Below are 24635 nucleotides of genomic sequence, written 5' to 3'. Positions count from 1 at the left end.
CCCATGGTCTGCATTCTACATACACATTCTACACTTCTGCCATCATTCCTGGCTTTCACTCATGCTGTCTCAAAGTTGCACAAATGGTAAATGCCTTTAAATGACTAACTCATATGATCTGATGAAGTTATTTAGGATTTTACTGACTAGTTTCAGAGTAATTCAGTGATGATGTGGCAAGATGTTTAACAAACAACTAGGAAGTCTCTGCAAATTCAACTTCCCACTGGACAACTCTACTTAAGTCCGCCACCACCCCCAAAGTAACACTTCCAAAGGCTGGACTCAGTATCTTCCTCCATTACAAGCTCCATCAACAACAGCAAAAACAGCAACCAGAATCTGTTTTTCTTCTTTTGTGTTTCTGATCCCTGTGAACTGCACTACATCCAGCGAATTTCTCCAACCAGAAACTCAGAGGTCAGGCTGGATTTGCCTGAGGCATGAGAAGCAGCAGCAACTATTGCTAAAATTAATTATTCTTAGCACCTTAATCTCTTTGAATCTGTATGCTTCTCTCCACATTCATGGCCATCAGCTAAGTCAGGAATCTGTCAATAACTCTCTGGGATCCTGTGCCAGCCTTGTAGATTCATCACTCTCCACTGTGTGGCCGGGCTAACTGTTACCCAGTGCAGATCCAGACACATACATCCTCTGTTTACAAGCCTTTCATTTGATACCTACTGATCCCAGAAAAAACTTGAAACTCACTAACCATGTATTGAAATCCTCATGATCTGGCCCTTTTTTATTTTCCAGGCTCCTTTCTTACTATTCTCCCTCTTTACTCTGTGTTCCAGAAACAAGGATTATTTGCAGTTCCCTGACCACATCATTCTACTTTCTCTCTTATCCACGCTCTCTCGTTTATTTTCCACCTTGCCTGGATTCTTACAATCCATCTTTTCTTAGCCTTCTCCATTTTGTTGGCATTCCAGCTTGGGAATCATTTTCTCTAGGAATCTTCCCTTGGCGGGCTGGTTAGGCGCCTCTGCAAGCTTTTCGCCACGCCCTACGTGCTTACCCACTGTGGCACCCTTCATGCACCATCTTCACAGTCACCCCCACCGAACTGCACAAGAACCTGAGAGTCAGGAGCGTGATGAGTTCAGGCTCAGCCTGACCTGCTGTGGTTCTAGGGAGACGGATCTACTTGGTGGTTCCGCCACTTCCCTCCAATACATCCTCACACTCAATTGTGTGTGTTTTCACTTAAGGGTCCCCAGAGAAACAGACTGACATCATCATTGCAGCACCGGGCACAGAAACTAAGATTTCATGACTACGAAGGACAATATAGTGCCCTTTAGCCACAGAGACAGCGTCCTCACCAACCCCAATCAAAAAGTGCTTCTTGGGGAAGGAAAATAATCTTCTGGCTTGAATAGAGATATCTGCATTGTCAGAGCTTCCTTAGCATATTATGGTTGGACATTTTCCAAATTGTGTGCTAACACATCCTGGAAGGTGTTCTGGATGACGGACAGGCATTTATAGTTAGAATCTGGAACAGCTTTCCCCTCGATGCTCTGAGGGAACATCTTTGTTGACCACAGTACATCCTGAGAACTGACTTTGGCCTAGTCAGGTTTGAAGGGGCTTTGAGAAGTGACCTGTGAATGAGACTCTATGTGCTTTTATACCACTACATCCAATAAGTGATTTTTAACAAAATATACAAACCACGCACAGATGTTAAGGAATGGTTATCTTCTGCTAGCTAAGGGAAATCACACACTTCTGTTTGATTTTTGGTTCTGGGACTCAGAATCATGAATCACAGACTTTGCAAACAGATCTGACTTTTATGTGATACTCTGTGGCTTTAAGTAATTTAAATCAACTAAACCTACTGATGCTGTGTACTACTTTTTGAAAATAAAGGAGTAAAAGGGGGAGAGAGGAAGCAATCATTGATTCATCACAAACACTCCTTTTTCCCAGATCATTCTCAGCTCATATATAACTTTTTCCCAAAAACATCTTTCCTCATGGCCATCTTTGCTCTTTACTTTCATGAATTATTAGAGCCAACAACATTCCAGCTAAGTTGTCAAAATGTGCATTGGTCTCATCCAAACTTAACTGTTTATGTCTTCTTTATTTTTTTTTTTATCCAGCTCTACCATTTTAAATCTCTTTAATTCCAGACTATGATCACACAAGTTTTGCCTATGGTTTATGCATTTGTGTAACAAATAGTTTTTGAGTGCTTGCTGTATGCCAGACTTTTTCCTGGCTACTGGTTACACAGAAGTGGATGAAACCAAACAAAAGAAAAATCCCTGCCTTCACAGAGCGTGCATTCCGATGGATGAGCCATCCACTATGAAAGATAAATAAAATAGGTGCCATGTTGGATATTCTAAGTCTAAGGATTAAGTATTATTTAAATAAGTATTTACTAAGCAGGGAAATGACAGAAGTATTGAGGAAGCATGTGCAATTTTAGAGAGAGGAGTCTTCTCAAAAATTTGGAGGCTAACAATTTAAAACGTTGTGAGTGAGGTTGGTCTGAAATTTCCTTCAGTTTGCACTGGAACAACAGATTTGCAAATAAATCCATACTGCACATAAGATAATAAAGGAGCTGTTAAACCTATTTAAGAAAAACACTCCTTTATCACTCTTGGAAGCTGCTTATAACCATGTCCTATATTCATGTAAAGGCAACTTGCTTTAACTGTTCTAAAGGCATGACTTTATCGTTAGTCAGCTGGGACTACATCATGTGTTATACTTGAATGTAGCCACCTATATAGAAAACTATGCGACTCACACTTTTTCAGTACACTAGCCCACTCTTAGTCTTAATTAGTGACATTCTGCTGTGCTGTATCTCAGCTTGCCTTAATTGCAATTTAGGCACAAATAAGGGAAGGTAAGACTACATCGAGAAACCTAAATACAAATTTCACATTATTTGGAATCAAATTAAATACACACAACAAAAACTCCACAACATGGGAGGGTGACAAAAATGAAAACATTTCCAAAGGTATTTATTGAGAAATAGTAAAGATGTACATATTTTTACAAGCTTTTAATATTAATTTACATTTCTTTAAATTATGTAGGCCCCGATAATCTATACTTTACTAATACATAACAGAAACCCTTGACTTTGACTGTGAGATTTCCATAATGCTACCATAGCTGGGAGTCAAAATGCAACTTTGGCTCATGATGCTTAAGTTTGTTCTCAAAAGAAATACTAAATGCCATATTCACTGAGAATGTAGGCTTATCATAAACAAATGTGCTTTAGAAAAACACAGCTTCATACTGGAGCATGCTGTTGACACAATTTTGAATCTTAGTTCACCAGAGACTAGGGAGAAAACATTTTTAGAGAGTTATTACATACTTTTTGTGCACAAACTGCATGATTCTAAAATATTTTTTTGCCTCTGAATTTGACTTACAAATTTTTGCAGAGGTACAGTGACTTCCTCTTCTGTGCTGCAATAGTGTAGCCAGGCCACCTGTTTTGATATTTTTCAGATGCAACACCAGCTGGGTGCCTTTCACAGCGATATACCAAGTTTGCACATACAGTAGTCGAAAACCCATTTTAGTCACAGAACATTTTTCAAACAGTTTTACAATAAGGCACAATATTCTATATGTCAATAGAATGAGGGAGTTGCCAAAGGGGCTGGGTTTTTGTTGGTTAGTAGATTTTTCGTTTCTGAGATCAGAAAGGAAGAGGAACTTCTGCTGCTAAGGTGGGAAGGGAAGATTTCTACTTCAGCGTGCTCAAAGTCCCATGACAAGCTGGGGTGTCAGCTCACTGCCCTACACTATGGTTGTGCTAGACAAGCTGTTGTCCGTCAGCCTAGCCTTTAGGTGTTATGCTGGCAGTCTCTTCTGAACAGAGAATGCGAGAAGATGTGTATGTGTGAAACAGCACTGGGTGATGCCGCCTGTGACCCTTCTCTGTGCCCTGTGGGGGGCGCTTCTTTCTGCACCTGCAGGTTTAGTGGCATGAGAAGCCTTGCTTGTTTGATATGAAAAAGAATTAAAACTTTAGATGTGATGCCACAATTCTGTCATTTAAAGAAACTGGCTATGCAGTAAAAGATAATTTTGTTTTATTCACAGTAATAAATATTTAAGGTTTTAGTGCACAAAATAAAGTACTGATAATCAGTGCAGCTCTTAAATTTCCTTAAACTGCTATTTCATGCTAAAGGCCAACAGAAGTATAAGATTTATTATTATTATTATTATTACTATTATTAAAAGTATTCCAGCCTTAATTTGTCTGCAACAGTGCTTGAGGCAGAGGTAACCAAAAGCTACATAAGTTAAAGAATAGGTTTAAAGTTTGTGTGATAAAATCACAATCTTAAAATCTGCCTCATTGGATCTCAATCTCTTTCTGCCTAATGTAAACATGGTCTTAGCATTCAGTAAAGACATGCAGATTTATAGTCTGGACAAGAAAATCACATTTCCAGAGTGAATGTTGTGACAGTGTGATCTTCCGGGAGCCATGGGTGCCTCAGCTGACGAGCCATCATGGAGCAGCCTCTGGGTAGGGGCACTTTGTGGCCGGACATAATGTAGATTCCACCTTATGACACTCTACACTCAGAGCTGCAGGGGCAGACACCATTAAAACACTCCTAGATCTTGAAGTCTTAAATATCCACAAGGGAAGTCATGTCATTCAAAACGACAGGAGAATCTGTATCCAGTTCCTAACATGGGCTGCATACCATGCAGAAAACCCCTGCAAACCCAGCAATGGCAGGTTCTCCCTGCAATGAATGCAGTCCATTGTACAGTCGGTGGACAGGCAGATGCTAAGGGGCACAGGTCCTCATGTGTAATGGAGAGACACTGGACCGAGGTGTCAAGATGGAGAAGCAGGTTCTGTTTCACTGTTGTAATTCACTAATGCGCCTTATATCTGGCTCACTTGCTAATTTATTTTATGATGATCTTCTAGGTAAAATTTTCATTGATTCACTTCTTTCTTTCGAAGTCTTCCGGAGCATCTGCCTTCCACTACTGATAACATTTCATTTTCGCAATGACACTGGGAACACACGAGCTTAGCTTTATTTTAAGCCATGTTCACTCAATGTGAATTTTAAGCCATGTTCATGGCACATTCTAAGAAAGTTTGGGTGATATTTGCTTATGATTTTCATGAGCATATTTTCCTCTATGCAACTTACACATATCAAAAAGTTAACCCCAAACAGTGCACGTCGTCACAAATATGGCTCTTAGTTTTCTCCGGTAAAACTGTAGAAGGGTACTCGAGACTTCAACATACGTTTCACTTTCTAAGTAAAGGTCCCACAGTCTTCCCCAAACCTTCTGCTCGTGGTTAGATGCACAAATAGTTGCCTCACACAATTATTGGAATTATTAAGAACCCGAATAAAACACAAGCTTTCTTTTATTATTATTGTTTTCTTACTGCAACAAACACTCAGTTTCTGGCGGATGCAGTATTAAGCTTTGATAGCTTGAATTTTAAATTTGGTCATATTGAGAATGATCACAAACGTTTTTGCTTTTCATTATCTACAGAGATTTTAACCAAAGTTACATTGTAACACACAAACGCTGTCTTGTCTGTAAGGCACAACACATCAATATGAACATTCTGTTTGCCAAACCTAAAAAAAAGACAATATTAGATTCCCATCTCCCCCCCGCTTCCCTCCCCAACAGATGAAAGGAAAATTGCATCCACTTTCAAAGTCAGCTGCTAATAAAGTCACAGTAAATTATTTTCATCAATAATTTACACAAATTACAGGTCTAGATAGGATTGTCCTTATACAGTCTGAGTGCATCCCAATTCAGATTTTCTGGGCTAGGTAGGCTAAAGTCCGATTCAAACCTCAGGGCTGAGAAGATCTCCCACTTTGAGGAATGTTGTTGAACACCACCTTGTCAGACGGGGCGTGTGTGGGTGTTTTGCCAGGGTAAGAGTTCTTTGCCAAAGCTGTTAATTCCAGTTAGGACTCATTCCGTGTGTACCAGCAACCTCCACAGATTTTTTTTTTTTAAAAAACCATTAAAGTGTTGTAAATATAAGACCATAGAGCTTCCTTTCTGTAGCACTAAAGTTTAATTCCGTGCAGCAATCTGAATTCTTCCTTCTGGAATTTTCATTCCAAATATGATTTCATCCTTTAAGACAATTTATATGTGTAAAGCCAGAGGCATTGAATCACACGTAAAAATTCAGTGTACTTGAAATATAAAAAAACGGATCTCCAGCTAGAGAAAACAGTTACAAATACTCTAATTCCAGTGCTTGATGTAGAGCCAAGAGGTCTGAGTGACTTGATATCCTCCAGAAGGGCATGTTGTGCTGTGGGAGAGAGGGAGGGATGGAGAGAGAGGGAGGGATGGAGAGAGAGGGAGGGATGGGAGAGAGGGAGGGATGGGAGAGAGGGAGGGATGGGAGAGAGAGGGAGGGATGGGAGAGAGGGAGGGATGGGAGAGAGGGAGGGATGGAGAGAGGGAGGGATGGAGAGAGAGGGGAGGGATGGAGAGAGAGGGAGGGATGGAGAGAGAGGGAGGGATGGAGAGAGAGGGAGGGATGGAGAGAGAGGGAGGGATGGAGAGAGAGGGAGGGATGGGAGAGAGGGAGGGATGGGAGAGAGGGAGGGATGGGAGAGAGGGAGGGATGGAGAGAGGGAGGGATGGGAGAGAGAGGGAGGGATGGGAGAGAGGGAGGGATGGGAGAGAGGGAGGGATGGAGAGAGGGAGGGATGGAGAGAGAGGGGAGGGATGGAGAGAGAGGGAGGGATGGAGAGAGAGGGAGGGATGGAGAGAGAGGGAGGGATGGAGAGAGGGGAGGGATGGAGAGAGAGGGATGGGAGAGAGGGAGGGATGGAGAGAGAGGGGAGGGATGGAGAGAGAGGGAGGGATGGAGAGAGGGGAGGGATGGAGAGAGAGGGAGGGATGGAGAGAGGGGAGGGATGGAGAGAGAGGGATGGGAGAGAGGGAGGGATGGAGAGAGAGGGAGGGATGGGAGAGAGGGAGGGATGGGAGAGAGGAAGGGATGGGAGAGAGGGAGGGATGGGAGAGAGGGAGGGATGGGAGAGAGGGAGGGATGGGAGAGAGGGACGGATGGAGAGAGAGGGGAGGGATGGAGAGAGAGGGAGGGATGGAGAGAGAGGGAGGGATGGAGAGAGAGGGAGGGATGGAGAGAGAGGGAGGGATGGAGAGAGGGGAGGGATGGAGAGAGAGGGATGGGAGAGAGGGAGGGATGGAGAGAGAGGGAGGGATGGAGAGAGAGGGATGGGAGAGAGGGAGGGATGGAGAGAGAGGGAGGGATGGAGAGAGAGGGAGGGATGGGAGAGAGAGGGAGGGATGGTAGAGAGAGGGAGGGATGGGAGAGAGAGGGAGGGATGGAGAGAGAGGGAGGGATGGAGAGAGAGGGGAGGAATGGAGAGAGATCACAACAGTTGTCTTGGTGAAGTCGTGGGACCACAAGGATGTGTGGCTCCCCCAAGTTGAAGGCAGGAATGATCATAATTGAAGGCTTGGTAGCGTCAATGTGGTATTGTCAAAATAATAGAGAAATAGATCTGAACTGGATTTTAATGATAATAAAAGCAAATATTGAGACTTCTTACTGAGTTTAATATTGATCCTGGAAAGCATCATTACCAACATCAGCATCTGGGAAAGCAAGGTGAGCACCAAAATCCCTATGTGGCTGATGGAAAGCAAGCGTTAACCACTACGTCATTCCTGAAGGTCTATCTCTCAGTTAAAAATAAAATAAAAAAAAAAAAAACTTCCTAAGTCCAAGACTTTTTGTCTATTTGACAGAAATAGGGTGAATTCCTTTCAATGTAGAAAATAATTTGAAGCTGGACTATATAAGGTAGAAAAAATGCGGAGATGATCAACTTTCTTACTTGTCTGGAGTAAATAATAAGCCAGTAGAGTCAGCCTGATTTATTTCACTGACGTGGGATTGAGTGAAAGCGCCCAGCAACCATTCTCAATGGGGGAGATATCACCCCCAAGAGGACAAAAATGGGTTCTTGTGGGGAAAAAATTCTTACATATTACAATGGTTTGTGGCTCTCCAAAGATATACCAGTATATGGTCTATGTATGGTATTAAAATTTCATGGAAGGGTGTGTTAGGGAAAAAATGTCCAAAAATACTCCATTGTGGACAATAATGAAAAAAAGAAATAATATACTATAGCAATTAACAAATCAAAGCATAATGGAAACATATATATATATATATATATATATATAACATAGAAAAGACATTTTATTATAAAAATTGATCATTAAAATAATCACTATTGTTATGGAATTCTTTGCTGTCCAATATGGTAGCCACCAACCCCACATGGCTGTTGAGCACTTGAAATGCGGCAAGTCCACTTCAAAACACATACTGAAATTCAGACTTAAAACGTAAAAAGAATATAAACAATACATTAATAATTTTTATATTTATTAGATGTTGAGACTAACATTTTGAGTATATTGGGTTAAAGTATATCACTAAAATTAATTCTCTTTTAGTTTTTTTAACATGGTTTCCAGAAAATTTAAAATTACAAATATGGCTGGCATTACGCATTTCTACTGGGGAGTGCATTTATACATTATTCCTAAACTTTGAAATTTCTTCTTAAGTTTACAGAACGAATTATGTTTTTAGGTCAAATTAAAGCACAGAAATTCAGCTAGGTGTGACATATTCTCATTCAGCTCAGATCTATTTCTGTTAACAAAACAGTACTTTATATTTCTGCACATGCGATTACAGCTACGTCCAAAGAAAAGCATGCATTCTGGATGCTAGAGACACCAACCACCTGTGTTCCAAAACAGAATTCCAAGCCTCACCACCACCGGAACTGCATCTACACCAACAACCATTTGGAAACAGCATTCTAAGGAGGTTCCCACCCACTTGGAGTCGTGCTTTTTCCTCCGGAAGCTTTAGGTGTAAAGCAGAAAGTGTAACAACTGATACACTGAGTCTAGTTTTCACACTATGGCTAACTGGGGAAGACTCGGTAAGGTTTCATTTTCAAAGGCATACACTGCTTCTGGTTTGGAAAAGTGGATTTTATTAGTTCTGACCTAGATATATGTGAATTTCACGTAGGCTAAAAGAGACACAAAATGTTTGGGGCAGTGGCTGCATTGACTGCCATTTGTTGTGTCTAATTATGGTGCCAACATGAAAAACTGAGACAACACGGACTCAGGACACTGACAAACTCCAGAAGATATTTCCATTGTGTGCAACTGGAAGGATTTCAAGTAGCAGTCAGCAATGAAAGTGGTATTTCTTGAGCTTCCATCCCTGACCTCATAGAGAACATCCCCCGGGCCAGGGTTCGTCCTGGGTCACTGACATTGCTAATTAAGACCAAGTGGTCTGCGGGGGGCAGAGCCTGCACCAACTCTCTTAATGTTACGGAAAAGAATGGAAATTTTCAAGTACAGCTTCCAACACTTCAGCAAACCTTCTAAGGTGGAAGCTCTTGCTCTTTCTCCATTTTGCATAATTTAAATTGACTACAAACACAAATCACTTCCTTTATCTTTCTATTATAGTTATAACCTTTTCTAAGAAACTGTTTATGTTGAACTTCTCTAGAAGACAGAAATCAGGTAAACACATGCAAGTCTAGCACACGCAAGTGCTTAGTGAAGCCTTTATTAGATGACTGCAAATCTTTTCAGGATAAGATAATGAGACAACATCTTTTCTATGTCAGACAATATAAGCTGATATGTCATCTTTTAAAAATACTAATGCATCATTTTGCTTTGTTTTATGAATTATATCACTTTTGTCCTGGCCATGATTCAGCGGAGGAAGCTGGAGATCGCAGTGCTGGGTTGACTGACAGTCTGGCGTCTGGTGCCAATCATGATATCACTCCTCTTTTGATCTTGGACCAACATTTAATGGTTTTTAACTGCCTTGATTTCTTCTTCAGAAATACGGGCCAGATGAAATGGCTTATTTAAATACCTCGGGCCTGTGAGATCTTCTGAATATATTCAAAGCCAGCTGCTTGGCTTCGGTCAAGTACCAATGCCTCACCAAAGCAGACAGCACTCTTCTAGAGGTGAAGGACGTTGCCTCCACGTCTCCATGACAAGCTGGCACACAAGGATCCGAATGACACACCTCATTCCAATAGCATTTATGAAATTCTCTAGCAACAGTCTTCTCTTCAGCTATTAAATCTACCCTCAGCACTTATCATCAGGGAGCACTCTTAGCACCAGGCAGTCAGTCACAAGGACCATACGGCCCAGAGGATGGAGGAGCGAAAGGGAAGAACTGAGCCACTCGCACGCTTTTCTCGGGAGCTCATTAGACTTCTTTATGTTGTAAAATTTGGTGTGTCTAAAAATTATTATTTTCCCCATCTTTCTTGCAGACTATAGTATCTGTGCGTATTACACACATACACACATCAACATAACTAAATTTTCCTACATTTCCTATCAAATTTCAGGCAAAGAATGCTAGACTCCAAATGGTTTATTTGAATGTAAGTATCGACCTTCTCATGCTCTTACTGCTTTGCATCTATACATTGAAATCGTTCGTCAAGCTGCCAGCGGTCACACTACAGGGCTGCAGACGCCCAAGCCTGCGCTGGAAGGGCCACACCAACAGCGTTTGGGACGGGTTACCTTTTTCGCTGCCTGTTCTTCTTCTACACCGTCCCCAATTACAACATACACTACTTTTCTGCCAAACCTTTGCATTATTCGTTCAAAGCAACTTTCTTTTCCTGGAAGATAAACGAGATAAAGTTCAGAGTGAAGTTACCTGGTTAGCAGCATGCTCCTCATCCCGGCCATCTCCAATCACAACATAAGTTATGTTAGTGCCAAATCTGGACACTATACGCTCAAAACAGCTTTCCTTGCCTGAAAAAACAATGCACTGCTTATTCTTCCAGCCGTTGCATTCATTAACCCGAAGATTCATAAAGCGTGCAGTTAATTTCTCTTGAACGTCAATCACTTAAACTAGCTCACAACCTCTGGGTTGAGGAAATCAACCAATATATCTAAATAATGTAAGGCTTTGCTTGAGACAGATTATTAAACAAACATCTTTTACACTCCAAAAAAGCCAGTAAGGTTAAGCGTTTGACCCAGAGAAACTGTCAGTGTCTTTTACTCCACCAAAAGAATATCAGAACAACTTTACAAGCAACTGGAGGTGTTCACATTTGTTTAATTCTGTATATCAATTTTACCTACTTTGTCAGCAGTATAGACAAGTCAGTTAAAAATACTACTGTGAAAAGCTGGAGGTTCATCTATAAGGAAGATGGAAATCCTAAGATGTGGATTTACTTTGATAAACAATTCCTTTCTTCAAGGGGCTGGGAGCTAGTCTGCATAGACTAATTGCACTAAGGCTGCTGTTGCATTGGGCCACAGCACTGGTGACACTAGCATCCTCTGACTGCACTGCGGGAACACCATCATGGTACGTCTACATGTTCTTTGTGTTTCCAATATTGACATTATTCTCTGAATTTCATTCCCAGAATGTCCACGCAGTCATGGTTATTTCTGCATTTTTTCTTAATCTGATAGTTCAGAACTCCAAAAAATACTAGCTTAAAGGGGAAAATACAAATGATTTTTTTTTCAGATTAAATATAAGGAAAAATCTGGCCAATAAAAAAGAACATTGTCCTCACTAGAAGAAATGTTTATGCTGGTATAAAATTTTTCGATTTGTCAAAAAGCAAAGTCAAGTTTGATATGTTAATCCTGCTAGCATAAAGACACACATTTATGTAAAAAATGAATAGGATTGGTATCAGAGCTCTGAATTGTAGTGCTTATGACAGTGTGGAACTTACTTTATGAAAACTTGGTTCTCTTTAACTCTTCTCCTGAAACAGCTGCAACTGGGGGCTCTTTTCGCCTGTGCCAGTATCAAAACTCTGCAAGGCCCCAGGCAGGTTATTTTTGGTAGGGGATTTTAGGATTCTGAATTCTTGTCAAGGTGCCAGAGCCTAAGTTTGTTGACCTTCAGGGCACGTTATACAACCCATCTATTTCCCCAGGCATTTCCTTGACAGACAGAGGACTACGTGAGCTGTCTTCTCCTAACTCTTTCAAGATGGCAGAAGTTGATGGAGTTTTGCTTTTGAAAGTTTATTAGAAGTCTTAGTCTGTGAAAGGCACTTAAAGTCAAAGATGGCTCCACAGATAGACATTATCCAAATAAACAAGGCTATAGTTCTTTGATTACTACTGAACATTTTTGGAAATGTGGATTTCCAGCCACTCACATTATGAATGCTCCACTTATGTTTTCTGATTCATAAAATTCTTTATTTTTTTCTGGAATTAAGGACACTAGTTCAATCTACCTTTCACTGTCTTATGATGCCAAAATAGTATCTTTATCTTAGATCAAGATTATTGTGTATGCAAGGATGTAATACTAAATATAATATACTAATTAAAATATTAAACACCATGGTTAGAGATACTGTACGTTATTTAAATAAGATGTGCCATAATGAAATATAAATATATATATAAAGAGCCAGAAATATCCAGATACTGAGCTCAGAATTTCACTAAGCAACAGTTGTTATAAAATTTGTACATGTACAATGAGTTACGAGGGACTTTGTTATTAAGTTCTATTTAAATTTACTTGATATTCTAAAAGCAAAATTGATAAAAGAGGGAATCACGCAGAGACGTACATTAAGCAAATCCCCCAAAACACACATACAAACATATTTCATAGAGTTAGAAATAATTTTCTTACCTATTTTAGTTGCGCTGTAAATATTCTCGATGGGGAAAGCAGATCCTAAACTATAGAGCAGAACCTTCGCCAGTGCTGGGATCAGCTGCGTTGTCGTTACCAAGACATTTACACAGTTACTCCTAAGACAGGGAGGAAATATACATATTTGTTTTCTAATACTAAATAACTACTGATGGTACAGATTTTAAATTGTCACTGTGGTCTCTCAATTCCATAATAAATGGCCCCTGATAATCTAACCTTTCAATATTCAACCGTTATTTGTGGAGTGCCCATTACCTGGCGGGCACCACAACAGGTGCTAGGAATACATCCGCAAATAGGTGAAGTGGAAGAAAATGGGCAAAAAGAAGTTGTGGATGAATGAATTTTTGTCCCCGCCCCAGATCATAAGATGGATAAGGAGAGAGACAAGAAATAGACACCTGCAATATGAATGTGTTCTATACTAGAGATCTCCTCAGGTCTCCGTGGACCTGGGAAGGACACCTAGCTCAGCCATCATAGGAAGGATATCAGAGGGGGCTGGCCTAGCTCTAAGTTTACAAGTATCCAGGACAGGTAGTTTTTAGGGGGGTTTCACATCTCAGGGGTTTCAGAGCCTGGGAAAGTAGAGGACCTAGGCAGAGAAAAGGTGGGGGGTGAGTAAAAGGAGTTTTTGGATTTTCTGCATGAAACAGCCCAGAGAGTCCCAAGCAAGAGGCTGACAGATGGCAGATCCTGAAGAAGTAAAATAAAGAGGATCTTTACTTAGTACAGAGGGGTTGAATCCATGAATCTTCTCAACAACAACAAAAGGAAAACTGGATTTAATGGGTCCAGTTTTAATCTTTCCATAAAGGCCCTACCCTGTGAGAAGGAGAATTTCCCCTTCTGCAATGTACAGCTGTTTCTTAGAAGGGAATATTAAGGGGAGATAAAGGAGGCACCAAGAGAGTGGGATTGTGAGGTGGAGATCCAGTGAGAGCGCACGTGGCCCTTCCTCCTGGGTTATGGGGAAACTGAGCCCTCCTGCTTTGAGAGGCTCAAACCCTACTCGTGAAATTGAAAATCAGAAGGCATACAGCAATGGACCTTTCCCTGTTAGATGTTTTATATCATGAGCCTTTAACACATATTCGTAAGGGCCGATAAAATATTCTCAGGAGGTCTCTACATTGATTTTCAGAAACATGGTTGCAATGGCGACCTGAAGAACAAGTTGAGTGCTCACTTTTCACGGGTACGTGCAACTTAGCCCCAGCACACTCAACATTGGGCTTACATTCTTTAGAAATATCATGTGTAAGGAAAAACTATAATTTATTCAAAAACAGTTATAAAACCTTTATAGTTATAGCCTTTTAAAACATTTTCATTTCTAAATTATCTACATAGACACTTGATTTTGTAATAAGAGCTCTGACTCCTGGAAGCAAATGACGAGGTTATCAACATACATGGGATAAAGAAACAAAGACTTCTACAAGTAGAAGTTTAATAAGTATCGTCAATATTTTCCTGATGAGGAAGGAAAAACCTAGAAAGTAACTTGTCTCTTATCAGACAGAAACTCCCCAAATAATGGCAGATTATTAAGAACAACACACAAATATATTACTATACTGTGACACTTATAGCTCTACGTAATTTTTGCCAAGACAACATGCTATTCAACGTCACATACAGATTGAAGTTACAGAATGAAAACATGGTGGAATAAAATAAAACACAGGCTTTTTAAGTTTAGAGATGTGGTTTTGAAATCTAGCTTCACCACGTGCACTCTGTGATATCTGGAGTTACATCATTTCTTTTTTTAAGTATAAATAGTGCACATATTTATAAATTGCATGTATATAAATTACAAACATTGCATATATTTACAGGTAATTTATAATGCACTGTAATTACTAATTACAAATATTGTACATATTTATAAATTGCATATATATACATTTGTAAAATGCAGAAAAATATAAAGAAGAAAATGAAAAGCATCAATTATTCAACCATGCAGAGATGGTAACTGCTCTCCTCATTTTGCATATTTACTTTCAGAGTGTCTGCTTGTGTATAGAGTTTTTTCCCATTAGGATCACGCTATATATATAACTCTGTATTCTACATTTTCATTTGTTTATATCATGAGCCTATTCCTTTATGTCTTGTTGTCTATTATTCCCCATCTCCTAGCAAAACGTAATGTGTGCACACCACTCTACCACGCGGCTGCACCATTATTTTTAAAAGTTAAGCTTAGTCACTTGGGTGGTTTCTGATTCCTCACTATTATAAATAATGCTACCTTACATGTACATTTTTCCTACACATTTATTATGTCCTTTGACTATATTCATAGAAGAGGACTTAGAGTCAGAGTGTACAAATTTTGCTAAAGCCTCTGACACATAATCCAGCAACGTCTTGTATAATCATCTATTTTTCTGATACCACAGACATTTTGTGAAAATTACCAATATGGTAACAGATGTGGATAACTTAGCAAACTTACTGGTATTCAAATCTTCAATGTGCAATGGCTTATTTTTTACTTCCTTTCCTTATTAGACCCTTATTTATTTCTTAAAATCACATACCCATGTAGTTGCTTTAAGGCCATGTGTCTAACAATAATCTGTATATAATACACTATGTATAATGCATATGTAATCTATGTAATAATGTAATAACCTTTGGCTTTTAACTATGTGGGGGACCTCTTTTAGAAATAATGAAAGCCGTTGCTCTATTCCCCAGAGAAATGCACATTATACTACTTTTACACACAATTTCAGGGGCTCAGGAGTCCTCACATCCCAGTTTCCTTGACATCTGGTCTCCATGTCACCAGCCACAGAGATCCAGAACCAGCAGGTCCCATTGTAAGCAGTTAATTGTTAGACAATTCTTCCTCACATGGAGCCAGAACTTCCCTTCCCAGGATTCCTACGATCTGTCCTAATTCTCTCCTTCACAGACACAGAGAGAAATGTAGTTTATTTCCAGCTGAACAACTAAAACAGTTGAAATCGGTAATCTTGTTCCACACACGACTCTTCTTCAGAATAAACTGCTTGCTTCCTCCCTCCCACTGTTCCTTTTATGTGGTTTCCACAGCCGAAACCCTTCTGGCCATGTTGCTGGACACAAGATACTTCAAATATGTCACAGCCCTTGTTGGAATGTGGTGCCCAGAACTGAGCAAAGGACTCTGTCCTGGCTTCCCCAGCCTGACCCAGGAAGTTATCGCCCGCCACGTCCCCAGGTGACTTGGGGTGATGCCAAACGGTAAGAATCCACGTGCAGGATTTGACACACACTTGTTTACTTCCATGTTCCGAATATTGGACTCTCCTTTTGCCCTACCAAGGTTTTTTCTGTGTCCTGATTCAAATTGTCCAAATATCTCTTTCTGTGAATTTCGTGTAACCCACAAATTGGCTAAGCATGCTTTTATTTATTCATCTAACTCAGAATTAAAACTAAAGAATAGGATAGCACAACGATTCAACCCCACCTTACTAGCTATCAGTTTCCAGATTTATATCATATTACGACTTAGCATTTATGGCATGTGGTGTTCAACTGATTATATGTCTATTCAATTCTATTATCTCCACTAACAAGTCACTGTTTAGTTCAAACAACACAAAGGTTACAAGCTTTTCAGGAGCTTTCTCTTACTTTTTTGATGCATTTAAATTATGCATATTATCTATAATGACCTAAAAGACTTAAAAACGTGACTCTTTGTATAAACAGTGCTGTTTTGTTTTGCCATCATCTCCTGTACTTTGCCAGCAACAGAGTGCTATTTTTTTTTACATTAGCAGTCATATGACCTTCCTGGGGATTATCAGTGGTCATGAGGAGAGAAGAGTAGAGAGATGGGATCTCCTGGTTGTTCTGGGAAACAGCAACCCCATCCTCCCCTCCAAAGCATGCACACACACACGCACACACACACACGCACACACACGCACGCACACAGAGATTGGAAAATTGGACTCAGTGAATTCTTACGTCCCTTCAAACTCTAAAATAGTCTAGGAACTAAAACGTTTCTATATATGTTGTGCTATTAGAACCACACCTTCAATACAGTAAATAGAGAAACTGCAACAATACCACTTACCTAGTACTAATAATTGATAAAGACTTAAGTGCGTTTGTTAGCCAGGAGTCTGTGAGACCTTCGATCTCTGCCCTCAGCTGCAGCCACGCGTCTCTCTTGGCAGGGCCAAGGAGTCCTGCAACACCAAAAAGTGAGGCAGAGTCAAGAGATGGCCATGTTTTAGAAATATCTAATTTGGGCCCCTTTCTGTTTAATACAGAAAATGTTTCTTTCGGCCTATATCAGAAATGGAGAGGGCAAGCCATTTATATCAATACTGATCCTTCACATCAGAATGGACTATTCATTCAACAAACGTGTATTGAACAACTTCTAGAGGTCAGGTACTGGGCTAAAAACTGGGATGTAACAGTAAAAAATGGGGGTCATGGTCTCCACCTTGACTTAATCTAGAATCTGGCAGTGGGGATGCCCATCTCCCGAGGAGCTGTGACAACTCCCGAGGAGCCTGGGTCCCACCCCAAGACTGTAATGCAACAGGTCTGGAGGAGAAGGCAGCGTCTCCCAGCTTAGGGATACAAACTCCAAATATTTGGCTACCTGAAAATGTTTAGTTTCTTAATAATCACAATCATTACCACTTTGAAAAAGTAATAATGGCATTACCATATATAGCTATTAGAATGTTTCTCATATTAATGCTAAAGCTGTTACAAATACTTTATTTTATAAAAAGAAGTTAAGAATTGTGCTTAAAATCTTAAGCGTGTGACACACTTATAGACAATGCTTGAAAGTTATATTGGTGTTATTATGAAAAAAGAAGTAGGCCTGCTAATTTTTTATTTAAGCCCTTGCTTTTACGATAAAACAAGATTATGTAAATCCACTTAAAAGGAAGGCTTCTTAGTTAAATCATTTCAGAATACTGGGAGCACATATGTTTGTGCTCTATTTTTAAATTAAGATTTATAGTTTCTAGCAAGTCTCATTTATCCTTATTTCAATAAAGAGATGCTAACATATCACAGAAAATGGACTCGTAGGTCACTGTCTAAACTTTTTAAGATGTAAGATCACTTATTAGTAATCTTGTTAATTTTTAAATAATTTTAATAAGACTCTTCAAGAAGGGAATAATGACATACCTGAATGATAAATTTAATTCAGATTTTCCGGAATATCTATTTTAAAGGTAAACATATTACCCACAATTGATTTTAAATAGAATATCTCTTTATTTGATTTTATAAAAGTGTCTTGTATAGAGCATTAGAGTGAATGAAGAAATTGGAGTTATCTTCTAGTACCCTGGGCAAGTCAGAAGCCTGCAAATCAGAGACCTATTTCTCATCTGGAAATAAAGGGCTTCCACATCTAAGCTCCTTTTTGGTTCTGTCATTATTATGATTGTCTATGGTTCCACATGTTTTTGTTCTCTTGTAGTTATTCAGTATCTGTTGATCATCTATTATGTGCTCAAGGCTAGTTAGGCACTGAGGATACAAGGTAAAGAGACACAAGGCACACCCTCACGATGTGTATGGCTGTGTGTAATATATACACTATAGATGAAAATCTACGATATTGTATCCTATGACATATATATGAACATGCGTATGTATGGTATGCACACACCTATTCATCTGTATCATTCCATTTTAGATTCTGGTTTATGCTCCTCAATCATCCTTCCTTTTTTTTAAAAAAAGAGAAACAAACCAGTCAACCCTGGGAGAAGAATCTTATGTGGCCTCATAACTAATCTTAGGATCTTGCTGACCTAAAATTCATCCTAATAATAGAAATCATCAAGGTTTATTGTATAAAGAAGCATTAAGGATCATAGTTATCATATCACAAGTTTTGATACCCCCTGTAATATATGGATGAGTATAAAATGGTTTAGATATGAACTACAGAGTATTTGAACTTTTAAAAACCATGATAATCAGTTAACACTATACATGGGAAAGATATACTGTCAGGTAACATGCAATTTTTAAAAGGATAAAATAGACTTGTTGAAAGTCTTTGAAATGACATAAAACACTGTTTATTTTTATTTCTGATAACATTCCAGAAAGGTGATGATTGCTTACAACTCTGCTTCAACGACAGGGCTCCCTCCCATCTTTCCACCGCCTCCATCAGTCCCTCTGTCCGGTTTTCTCTGAGACCGTCCAAGTACCAGCTGAAGAAGGATAAGCTAAATGCCCTGCTGTCAATCTTGACCAAACATCTGGACACAAAGACTTCCCAACTCCTCTGACAGAGCTGCACGTTTTATTCTGCTGTTAGACTTTTTCCCCTCCACCTATAAGAAATCTAAAATTGTGGCTCAACGTCGTTCAGTATGAGTGCCTGGGAATTTATTTTGCAGCAGGATAGTCTCCACCATGGAACACGGAGCTCCAGTCTAACTTCTACCTCTACCCACAGGGCCTTCATTAGAGTTCAAAAGCCACACGTACCTCCGACATTGTTCTTGTAGGTGTTGTATAATTCTTTTACTCTTCTGTAACGGAAAGCCAACTTCCTCATCCAGTCCACCCCTCCTCTCACACCTGTTGGCAAGCAAAGGTTTGCACTACTTGCAGCTGCATGGAAGCCATCAGTTGCAAAACTGTAGGTACTGCAACACCCAAAATACATTAAAAAGAAATAAAAGAAATAATTACATGTGCAAAACTCCAGAGCTGAATTTCTGTAGGAAACTGCATACTGAGAGGCAGGGCTTACCTTAAATCCTGCCCATTATCATCAGAGGAAACATCATCTATATGAACTTGATCACACTCCTGTTAAAAACATTGGAAAAGTTATTTGTTTTTCAGATGATGCTTGTCACCATCATTGAAGATTTGACCATCTTTCCCCTTGATCGGCCTACGGCCAGAAGATGGCAGCATCTGCCTGTCCATCCCGCCATCTCCTGCTGGGCCCTGGCACCATTGCTACTCTAAGATCTAAATCCAGAGGCGTGCCTTAAAAACGGGCCTGAAAACATGGGGCATGTGGGTTTACTTCAAAAAAATTTCAAAAATAATTTTAATCTTCAAATTATCAATAAGAAATTCTCTTTTGAATCTTTATAACCACCATTCGTGTTCACTCGCACCCACTCTGTTGTGCGGCCTTAAGTATGGCAAAGCTAACCTGAACACACATAAAATTTGTTTGGTCTTAACTCCTGGGGTGTTACTCTCATTTATTACTCGTTGAGCAGCAACAGAGGGGCTGGACGTTACGGCAGCCCGTGAGATTTCTGGCACTTCCTGCTTTTTGCATGGGCTTGCTATTTTTAAAAGTCCTGGTCTTTTAACACAGACAAAAACTAACAACCACAGAAACCGACGTTTTCTTTTCTTCAAGTTTTTAAATCTTTAAGCTGAAAAGAATACTTATAAGTAAAAGGGAAATAATGAAGATTTTCCATCTCTCATGTGCTACAAACCCAGAGGAAAATAAACCTGAGGTTCAGATACCCAGAATTGACCTGTTATAGAGTGTTGGGCACCAAACGGTCACCTTTCTGAGTAAGAATTCAGTTCTTCTTTGCTGTTCTCAGAGTTCTATTCTGTCTTCAAATAATCTGCAAAGTTCCAGTGAAATAGTAGGTGATCTGAAGGTGGAATCTGGCAAGGGCATTTAAAATACCTGGCCCTTACTAGCCTCAGGATAAGCATGGTTTAGCCCTTTTCCCCCTCAAATTATTTCTGCCATACAGATTCTGACCAGACACATAGAGCTTACCATTCAAAATCAATTTTAAAAATGATTAACTTTGAAAATAGAATGCCGTACTAAACAAAGGCTTTTCAGCTGCTATTCATATTCATTCTAGGACTTGGATGTATCTGGTAGTGAAATATTTAATATCTTGTTTCCAGCTTTCCACACGGAGTATACGAGATCCTGTTGCAGTGTGAGGATAAACTAGTTGACTCAGTCTTCTTTTAAAACATAAAATTTAGTGACTAGCCAATCAACACAATTTTGGTACCTACCTTGAAAAGACAACTAGATTAACTGAAAAGGTTCATATGACTTACATGAATTACGGTTTTAGTAATTTTTTAATAAATCTCTACCTACATTCATAGGTAAGGAAGAGCCCCAGCAAGTAACATGACTGGAAGCTCCTGGAAGGGGCTGTTTGGGTCACACAGATATACGCCCACCTAAGGCATTGTCTGGCATAGTGGCTCAACAATTCTTTGTTGAATAAATGGCGGAAGTCTAGACAAACGATAGTTATAGACAAATGATATTACTTAAATAGAACTATTTAAATAATTCCATAATTATTTACATATTCTAACACAAAGGTATGATGATATAAAATAATAATATTCTATACGGTAAGGATTGTGACAAGACATTAATCTCACGATGCAGGGGAGGGCGAGAGAACAGAGCACGGGCTGAGACCACAGGAGTCATGACTGGACAGTCACTTAAAGGGTTTCTTCCCAATTTTGAGCGAATATTGGTTGATGCGGTGCAGCTCAAACTTTAACCAGAGGAGGCATTATATTTCTAGAAAAATCTTGGGGAAAAGTATTGCAAGCAACAGTAGTAGCTGCTGGATTGGGCTCTAAAGGAAAGGATGGAAAGATTTAACCAGTTAGTATGAAAGCTGGAAATGAAGTTCTTCTCCCAGAAAATGGAGGAAGCAAAGGATTATTTCTTATTTAGACATGGTGACATATCTCGGTAAGTATGTAGACTGAATTAAATCCTTACTGAAATGGCATCACGTGAAGCTGCTCATTCCGCTGAAGTTCTGAAATCTTTCATCATGTAAATAACTTCCATTTCTCTCTTTTATAATAAACTAATGATATCCTAATAGAAAGGGTGGGCAGAAATCCTTATGAATTAACCCTGGTAATCAGAAGTTATTTCTATATTTAATATGCTCTCATCCTAATTTTTAGAGAAATTCCTCTGACATTTCAAGTATTAACTCACATGATTAATTTGTACATTTTGCCAAAAATTTATTTTTTACTCCTGAGGACATCAGTATATCAAACTTACTGGACCATGAGCTCCATGTTTGAAGTTATGTTTGAGGTTTTTCCAAATGGAACTTCTCTTTAAATTTATGCCTAGTTAACTATGCTTGTTGACTCTGGACTCTTGCCCGAGGATTACAGTCCAGCGAAAGAAACCTGAACTGCAATCACCTACATTTTTAGAAAAATCTGCGTAATTGTTCTTCAGTTAGTTTTCACTGGGAGGAACTTTGTGAGAATCACTTTTAACAAAACCTGAAATACTAAAAACAGTGCAATGCTCTGGCTTCAACAAATTTCAATATGAGAACTCAAACATTGGCAAGAATTCTGGTACTAATCTTCAATTCTTTGATTTTGTCTTATAAGGTGACCGCAAAGTTGTCACTGATCTTCATCACTTATACCCCAGATAAGTCTTCTCTCACTTGTGTGAACTTCGACTCCCTGCTGACTTCTTTTCTGGAAGTTATTCTAACTGAAATAACATTTTACTTAAACAGAGAGCATTCTCTTCTTAGGGGAGGAGCGGAGCATTTGCCTTCTCTGCAGTTGGGCAGGTGTAAGGAAGTGTCTATTAGGATTTAAATTTGTATCTTTTAAGGAATTATGTGAGAGCAGCTGCTACTACATATGTTACAGTATCTATTGAAGGATTTGAGTCTCAAATTATATTTTTAGGTTAAGAAAAGGAACCCTGAAAGATTAAATATACAAGTAAAAAAAAAACACAATAGGCTAAAGATGGAGTTACTCTCTTGAGGAATTTTCCTCTTCGTCATTAGAAGCAGAAATAGCTTAAAACCATTTATGAAGCACATGACAATCTTTGCATGCAAGAGGCTTAGTGAAATAAAAAATTGGGTGAAAGTCAAGTTGACTTTCAAATCAGATGCAGAAAGATGGTGGATATGTCTGTAACTGCACTGAATGACCTTGAAAGCTATTGTTTAGGTTTCATTAGTTTTAGTGCTGATTTATCTCCCTTAAGTCAATAATAAGCCGTTGAGTGTCCTTGGGCGCTTCATCTGGATGTGAGTGGGTGCATGTGGTGTACACACGCGGGTGCATGTATGAGAATTCAATCTATGTGTACGCAGAGACTCAATCACCTCACTGATTAAGTACAGTATTGTTGGATGCAAAGTTTTAGCGCTTGAGTCAAACGAAATTTTTAAAACACAACTAAAAAGCTATAATTATAGAAGAGAAAGTCAATAGCGATATTTTCTCGCTATTTCTACCAGAGATCCTGCTGAATATTTTAAAAATATATTTTATACAGCATATAATCCAAAATAAAAATTGTTAAAGCACAGAGTGGACCACGTGTTTCTGATACGCCAACATTCATGTCGAACTTGCTAACGGTACTGCAAATCCATCCCAGGCTTCCTTCACTTTCTCACTTCAGTGTGCTGTCAGAAGTCAGGCGGCAAATCTACTCCATCTGGCTTCTCATGTGCCACTAAAGAAGCTAAGGGGTCATTTATTCCATTTATTTCTAGTAAAAAATAACGAATGAAATGAAATAAAAACTATAAAACTTGGAGAGAAACCACATAAAACTTCCTTTTTTTTTGTCTTTTATAGATTTGAAAGGACTAATAATCTCAAAATTCTCTTTAGAATGAGACATCCTTTTTAACAAACGGAAAAACCAACCTAAAAAGTCATCACTGTATATAAAAAATTCACGTTCCAAAAAGGTTAAATATGTTTTCTATTATCATGTACAATAAAATCATTTTGTACATTAGAAAGGAATCAGTAGCAGAATTAATTTAAATCAGGCTTTAGAAAGGTGATTCTTATTTCTTATTATCTAAAACTGGAACACTTGCCTAGGAATGTTGATCTTTCATATTGCCCACTAAAGAAAAAAAATAAAACCTCTTTAAACAGACATTAATTTTATTACCCAGTAAAAACAGTGAGTTGCTGCAGAGAAAATAACAACAAAAAATGCTATTACACAGATTTCCAGCACACACACTTATAGGATATACTGAACAACACGATTTTCACTCTCATGTCTCAAATGTACCTAAAACTGGATTTAAGACCTTGTTGACTTAAGAAACTTGAGACACTAACTTGGCTATTCTTTCTCACACCCTTCTGTTAATTTCAGCATGGTGCAAGGGCAGACCATGTGCTCTGCAGCCAGACAGACCTCAGAGGTTCAAAGCCCCGTTCTCCCACTCAGCCAGGGGTAACCTTAGACTGATTTTTATGCTTGTGGACCCTACAGTTTCTCCTCTACAAAAATAATGTGATACACATATTTATTTCAAAAAGTTGTTAATTAATTAATGGAAAGTCCAATATAAAATGTCGAGTTAGAGATTCAGTTAGCGATTCAGTAATAATAATCTCCCTCTTCATTCATCATGTGATTATAGATAAACACTTTTATTTCATTCTGAAACCATAAGATAAAAATAAATTTAAATATGTCACTTAACCTAACTAGTCTCCTGGTAAGTAACCTGGAAAAGCTAATGCTGATTCCATAGTTGCCAAACGGGTTGTGGTTGAGACACTAAAAGGACCAGGAAAAGTGTATGGGGGGGGGGGGCGGTATGGAAGAGGGCAGCAAAGCAGACTTTGTCTTCCAAGACATTTTTCTTCTAAATATACGCCAGTGCATATTTATAATTCATTAACACAATTTAATTTTTTTTCCTGAGGAAGACTGGCCCTGAGCTAACATTTGTTTCCAATATTCCTCTTTTAGCTTGAGGAA

At 39.1% G+C, this 24635-nt stretch overlaps 1 protein-coding gene and 1 pseudogene across 42 annotated transcripts in view; one reads left to right on the top strand and one right to left on the bottom strand.

Annotated features, from left to right (window-relative positions):
* Window positions 1–2988: 2988 nt before the first annotated feature.
* Window positions 2989–24635, bottom strand: part of EYA4 (EYA transcriptional coactivator and phosphatase 4) — a 296334-nt gene continuing 274687 nt past the window's right edge. For 25 of the 42 annotated variants that reach the window (XM_070223904.1, XM_070223895.1, XM_070223913.1 and 22 more), the window contains 6 exons: window positions 19605–19663; window positions 19337–19497; window positions 16923–17037; window positions 12803–12924; window positions 10684–10784; window positions 2989–6346 (listed from right to left, as the gene is read on the bottom strand). In XM_070223904.1, the coding sequence (XP_070080005.1) occupies window positions 6266–6346; window positions 10684–10784; window positions 12803–12924; window positions 16923–17037; window positions 19337–19497; window positions 19605–19663 (639 nt within the window). In that variant the 3' untranslated portion in view covers window positions 2989–6265. Of the gene's footprint in view, window positions 6347–10683; window positions 10785–10822; window positions 10924–12802; window positions 12925–16922; window positions 17038–19336; window positions 19498–19604; window positions 19664–24635 lie in introns of all 42 variants that reach the window. The other 17 variants (XM_070223907.1, XM_070223923.1, XM_023651117.2 and 14 more) reach the window with 3 other exon arrangements.
* Window positions 21307–21598, top strand: LOC138915859 (10 kDa heat shock protein, mitochondrial pseudogene; annotated as a pseudogene).

This window comes from Equus caballus, chromosome 10 (assembly GCF_041296265.1).
Source record: "Equus caballus isolate H_3958 breed thoroughbred chromosome 10, TB-T2T, whole genome shotgun sequence".
Lineage (NCBI taxonomy): Eukaryota > Metazoa > Chordata > Mammalia > Perissodactyla > Equidae > Equus > Equus caballus.
This window is presented reverse-complemented; position numbering and strand designations above follow the sequence as displayed.